This window comes from Asparagus officinalis, chromosome 3 (assembly GCF_001876935.1).
Source record: "Asparagus officinalis chromosome 3, Aspof.V1, whole genome shotgun sequence".
NCBI classification, from domain to species: Eukaryota; Viridiplantae; Streptophyta; class Magnoliopsida; order Asparagales; family Asparagaceae; genus Asparagus; species Asparagus officinalis.
In genome coordinates, this window is record NC_033796.1 from 19,192,808 (window position 1) to 19,199,028 (window position 6,221).

A 6,221-nucleotide genomic window follows, 5' to 3' on the forward strand; every position below is an offset into this window, starting at 1 on the left:
TTAAAAGCAAAATATCAATACCCATTTTAAGTTTGACAAAGAAAAAGGGGAAATTAAAAACTCACCCAGGTGGAGCAAAGAATAAAGCATATGGGCCTAGCATCGCAGCAGAAGGTAGAGAAATGGCTCCTAATAGAAGAAGATTCATCAGCTTCCTCTTTTCCATGTCCGGCACTCTATCAGCTGAAATGCTTGACGCCATGCACGTCACCTTCATTCCCTTCCCCTTCCCAAATCCTAAACCTTTGGCCGGCTTAGCCATGAGAGCTTGCGATGGTGCAAAAATCCCATTTTTACCAGCACAAAGCTGCAAACTTTCGAATGAGAAATGGAGTAAAGGATTATAAAATGAAGTTGGTTATTGGAAATAAGATGGGTACCTGAGTGGCAGCAGTGGAGAGAGTTGTGGAAGCCATGCGCTCTGCTTTCCTTCTTTGCTCTTGTTTTCAAGAATGCTTGGTTTTAATTTCCTTTCAGTAAGAAAAAAGGTAGAAAGATGATAGGGTTCAGTGATTGGATGATGGGTAGCAATTGGGCTCACGTAGCCACACGTTTAGATTATCTGAAGAGGTCCCTTTTTCCCCTCCTTTATCTCCTCCTGGGGACTACGGAATAATAGTTCTGCATATGATTATTTTTATTTACAAAAGGCTAGCATAACCAAATAAGAAAGTAGAAAAAGAATAAATAAATAAAAGAAAATAAAAATAGAGAAATAACACTTCATAGAAAGGAAATTTCCCCTGAGAGAAGAATAGAACAGCCTGAACTAAAGAATTACAGAACTTCAATCTCAGACGTCCAGTCTCAATGCGAAGTAAAAAATACAAACATAAAAATAACGAATTCAGAAATGGTAATGGTACAACTCAGACAACTTCGTCACATTTATTTTTTTCTCGCAATGTTATATCAGATGTAAAACCTGCACGGAAAATTCTATTTATATCATTATAAGCAGTAATATCTTGAGACTATATTAAATTCAATAAGGACTTTTTAGATAAGTTGAGCTCATAGGAGACTCACCGGTTGTGCTTGCTCAATTCAGAGAACCGTTCAAATTCTTACCCAAGTAAAAAATTTAAGGCATCTTAAGATAGTAACAATCTTAAGTCTTGATGATGTTGGAGCTCATGTAAATAACTTAGCAGTGGATTTCGATTCAGCTTTTGTCCGTCCCCAGCCAACTACGACCTGCGCCTTTAGATACCCCCCTCACTTTCATCAACTCCCTCACTTCACTAACACCATCCCAATTCCCAACAGCAGCAAAGGCATTAGAGAGGGCCATATAAGCCCCAGGCCTCTCTTTACCTGTCAATTCAAAAACCTTCTTCGCTGCAATATCTGCCATCTCTACATCCCCATAGAACCTTGAAGCTCCTAACAATGCAGCCCAAACATCAGAATTTGGCTTCTCGGGAATCCTTAGAATAAAATTATACGCTTCACTCAAGTTCCCTGATCGTCCTAGTATATCCACCATACAAGCATAATGCTCCATTCTCGGTTTTAGTCCAAAATCCTTCTCCATGCTCTCAAAAACCTCCTTACCATTGGATACTAGTCCAGCATGACCACAAGCTGATAAAACACTCAAAAATGTAGCATGATTTGGTTTAACCCTACTATCTCTCATCAAGTTGAACAGCTCGAGAGCATTATCAGCAATTCCATTTTTTCCATATCCATCAATCATCGCTGTCCAAGTGATCACATTCTTTTCTGGCATTCGATCGAAAATACTTCGTGCATGTTTTATTCTACCACATTTGGAGTACATATCAACAAGGGCACTCCCACACTTTACATGGGAGAAATCATTCATCTTGATGATTTGATTGTGAACTTGTACACCAAATTCAAGGGCTGACAAGAGACAGCATGCTCCAATCACACTCACAAAAGAAGAAACTGTTGGCATGAAATTGAAACTCTGCATGTCTTTATACAATTCAAGTGATCTCATGGCAGTTTCAGCAGTTCTGCTGTACCCTTCAATCATTGCATTATATATCACTATATCCTTTCTTATGATTGTATCAAATATTCTTTTAGCATCTATAAATAATTGTTCATTCATATATCCCACAAGCAAAGCAGTGGAACACACAAGATTCCTATTCGGCATTGACTCGAATATACTCCTAGCATAACTAAGCTTCCCATTCTTCACATAGGAATCAATTAACGCTGCAAACAGGACCTCGTCCTTTTCTAGTTCCAATCTCACAATCTGGGAATGTACTTGTTTCGCTAGACGAAGTGAAAAATTCACCCCAGAGATCTTCAGAGCCATCGACAAGGTAAACCCATCTGGCCTTTCATCAGATAACGCAATCTTTCTAATAAGTTGTAGAGATTCATCAAAAATGTTTGCTTTGAAATACCCAGCTATCATATAATTGTATGCAGATAGAGTTGGCTTCAGCATTTTATCGAACACCTTGCGTGCATTGTAGAGCGAACCAGACTTAACGTGTAGGATTAGTAGCTTGATAGAAATGTTTGTGGTGGAATTGAACCCAGATTTGAGAATGTGGGCATGAATGGATTGGCCTGGAGAGGGCGAATTTGAATTGATGAAGTGTTGGAGGGCAGAGGCTATTGAGGATGGATTTGGGAGGGAAATGGAGTTTGGGTTGGGATTCGTTGAGAGAGAGTGTAAGGTTCTGATGAGGGGAGAGAGTTCATTTATTACAAGCTTGCCATTGTTCATTGTTGCAGTGTTGCACTTGCATTTGGAGTTCGAATTGTTCTCCGCTTTTGCTTTTTTTTTCCCCTCCCTACCCCCAGAAAGTTTTGGTGAATTTGAACGAAGAAGTGGCTTTGAGAGGGATAAAATTGGCTCTGAAGAGCCCGAAATATTGTTGCGTGGAGGCCTATGAATGTAGTCCAACAACGAAATTCCTGTCAGATTAGGCCAAGGTCGATATTGTTTTAATCGTCCGTATCACATATATTGATCTTATATATTATTTCTATTAAAAAAAATTCTTGTATTTGTTTGCTTTTACATGTGAGAAAACTATGTTTTTTTAGGGAAATTATTGAAAACTATGATGGGAAAATAAATCATCGCACAGAGATTTGTTTATTAATAGTTCACCTATTTGATAGTAGTGTATAACCTATGTCCAATGGATTAATTGATTTTTCGGGTTATCCCATGACCTGATGATTTCTGGGCTTTTACTGAAAGCTATCGGGCCTTCTTATGTGCCTCCTAGGCCTACTATCCTACAAAATATAACGTATAGCGGAAGTTTATTGGGCCTTTCCAACTGCCCTCAACGCTTAGCGCACAAAGGGCGAGCATCAATCTTTTTGCACCCAGCTGAAATGGAATAGACATGATCAGACTCGTTCGGTTACATCCAATTTTATCAGAACCATCCAAACTGATCATTTGCACCCGCTGCGTCTCTGTGTACACGTGACTCTCTCTAGCTATTTAGAGAGGCCATGTTAAGCTAGCGGTCACTATACGTAGCTAGCATGCCCCCAACCTCTTCTGCTTAAGTTTTATTATCTCAACCGATTCGCATTGTTCTTTCGTCGAATGCTTGATCTGTGTTTTCCTCTCCTCGTCATCTTGATCCGTGTGCTTTTTTTTTTTTTTTCTAAGCATAGCTCGCTTCCTCGACAGAATTGAATGGGGTCCAAGCTGAAACGGAATAGATGCTATCAGACTAGTTCGGTTTTAATTCTAGAAAAAAAAAATCAGCTGGGTTATATCGAAATTTATCAAAGCCGATCGATCAAATCGATATCGTTTGCACCCCCGCGTCCCTGTGTACACGAGGCTCTCTGCGGTTATGAGGGGCCCTGTTGGCCTAGTGGTCCAAATACGCAGCTGGGACGCCTCATAATTGTGCCCTCTGCATGGGGTGAGAAGCGTGAGAAGCCAGCAGCCCCCCACCATGAACTCATTCGAAACCAAACATCATCCTTGTGTATATAACCCCATCATAATGACACCCAACACAGCACCCTTATCATTCTCAGCGTGCCAACCCTCCCCAGTCGCATTTTCACCCTGCGATCTCAAAAGAAAGCTAGATGGGCCCACCGCCAGCACGAATAAAAAAGGGGAATTAAAGACATACTAACGCGGGCAAAAAAAAAAAAAGAAAAAAAAAAACAAGAACAAAGATGAGGTAGGAAAAAGCAATAAAAAGCTAAAGCTTCTCTTCCAATGAGTAGAGATGGATGTCCTCTCCCTCTCTCCGTCAACTTCAAGACTTTAGCCTTTCTCTCGTACCGATGCAAATGTTAGAATCCACAAAAGTTGGGGCGTAAAAAAAAAAAAAAGAAAAAAAAAAACAAGAACAAAGATGAGGTAGGAAAAAGCAATAAAAAGCTAAAGCTTCTCTTCCAATGAGTAGAGATGGATGTCCTCTCCCTCTCTCCGTCAACTTCAAGACTTTAGCCTTTCTCTCGTACCGATGCAAATGTTAGAATCCACAAAAGTTGGGGCGTGTTCGATGGGCTCGGACCAGCGAGAGCAGTCGGTGGCGGATCCGGACGCTTTGAACCCGCACCGTGTGAGCGTTAGGTGGTCCTAGCTAGATGCAGGTTTTGGATCGAAACTAAACTGAATCCGTGTACAGAACTTGTCCGATGTGTTGGACAGACTGAATTCAGTCTAGCCTAGACCCCCTGCCCCAGCCAAATCACTTTCGCATCAGATGTTCCGTTGGTATTTTTAAATTAGTCCCTCAAATCGATGAAGTTCTTTTTAAGTCCCTCAAAACCTTACTAGCTATTTTCAAACTAGTCTCTTTGTTAATTATTTGGTCTAAATTGCTAGCTTTGGTTACAAGTTGTTAACCACGCACAATGAATAACTTTTCTGTCTCCAGTTAATCGTTATTTAAGATACAGATGATAAAGTTTGTTTACCGTTACCCAAGAGGGTCTAGCCGAGTTGATAAACTGCCTATGATTAGTATTCTAGTATCTCGGGTGCGACTCTCCGGAGGAGCACCCACATGAATTTAATTTCGTAGAATACCTATGGTCTTATGTCACTCTGCTATTTAATTGGTGTGTAAAGAACTCTCACTCCGCATATATTAGGAGAATGAAAATCAACAAATTATAGATTTGTGTTTTGAGCATCACTTCTAATTCTTTGAACTTGTTGTAAAAGAGGGTATAGGTGCTTCATAGATTTTTGTTAATTCCCCTGTTTCAATCAAAAGTGGATAATCCCACTTTTTGTTACAATGAATTTTTAATCCCTCTTCATGATTTTAACAAAGACCTAAGCAAGTAATCTCACCTCAATAAAGGCATCTACATCATTCACCTAAAAGAAGCAGAAGAGGAGATAATTATGGATGACTAATTACTCTTGAACGAATATGCTCATATCGTGTATTATGAACGTGAAATGTACTTAATTTGATTACTCTATCGTGAAATTTTAGTTTTGAACCCTGCGCCTGCGCTATAATGAGCTGGAAATTTGGATTGCACGTAAGTTGGAACCAATTGGGTGACACAATAAGTATGCGGGATATAATTGCAATTTTGCAAAGTGGGGTGATGAAGAATCAAATGATTATTGGTACTTTTCTTTTTAAATGGTACCTCATTTACCTTCGGATAATCTAAGTTTGAAGTAAAGAGAAAGATAATTTGGGGCTGCTTAAGAACCAAAAGGATATAGGAGCGAAAGAAAAGGCCTTTTTTAGAAGGTTCCCTGGGGTCTTCTATGTCTGCGCTTGTCACAACAATAAAGAATTGAAGAATTTCAATTCAATGGTCACCCTACGGGAATTTCATATTAGGCTTATAGCAATAATCAAGAGCAAGAAATTTTCATTTGTAATAACATTTAGATGTTCCCAATCTCTTATGTGTTCACTTGGAATAAATTTATTTTTGAAGAATTTGAAATAGAATTATTGAATCTGATGTTGTCTTTGAACGCCTTAACCTGCTTTACCAGAGATTCTTACACCAATTTTTCTCCATAGAGAGAGAGAATCTTACACCAATGAGAATTAGGCATGTCTCAATTCAACTATGGTTGATTACTATATTCACTACAACAAAAGTTATTAATTATGATTTTTTTTTTCTCTACATGACATATTTTTTGTCACACAAATAGAACGACACATATCAAAAGTGTGATTAAAGCATGTGTGGAGAGCGTTTTTCTACACATATGCCAATATGTCGCAAAACCCAAGACGCGCGCGCGC

The 6,221-nt window shown here is 39.2% G+C and overlaps 2 protein-coding genes across 4 annotated transcripts in view; both read right to left on the reverse strand.

Moving 5' to 3' along the window:
* Window positions 1-531, reverse strand: part of LOC109833255 (cytochrome b6-f complex iron-sulfur subunit 2, chloroplastic) — a 4,324-nt gene extending 3,793 nt beyond the window's left edge. Inside the window, exons 1-2 of the mRNA XM_020400862.1 lie at window positions 381-531; window positions 66-307 (exon numbers count right to left, since the gene is read on the reverse strand). Coding sequence (XP_020256451.1) covers window positions 66-307; window positions 381-416 — 278 coding nt within the window. The 5' untranslated portion in view covers window positions 417-531. The remainder of the gene's footprint in view (window positions 1-65; window positions 308-380) is intronic.
* On the reverse strand, window positions 534-2,882 carry LOC109833254 (pentatricopeptide repeat-containing protein At1g28690, mitochondrial). Of its 3 annotated transcripts, none has more exons than XM_020400861.1 (2): window positions 1,030-2,882; window positions 534-621 (listed from the first exon to the last, which is right to left on the reverse strand). In XM_020400861.1, exon 1 carries the CDS (start codon window positions 2,720-2,722, stop codon window positions 1,166-1,168), a length of 1,557 nt encoding a protein of 518 aa, XP_020256450.1. In that variant the 5' UTR covers window positions 2,723-2,882; the 3' UTR covers window positions 534-621; window positions 1,030-1,165. The 3 variants fall into 3 exon arrangements, with proteins under 3 accessions (XP_020256450.1, XP_020256447.1, XP_020256448.1); XM_020400858.1 differs by lacking the exon at window positions 534-621 and adding an exon at window positions 669-925; XM_020400859.1 differs by lacking the exon at window positions 534-621 and adding an exon at window positions 669-939.

Excerpts from the sequence above, each read along its gene's own strand:
- LOC109833254 (XM_020400861.1), bottom strand. The coding sequence starts at position 2,722 with ATGAACAATGGCAAGCTTGTAATAAATGAACTCTCTCCCCTCATCAGA.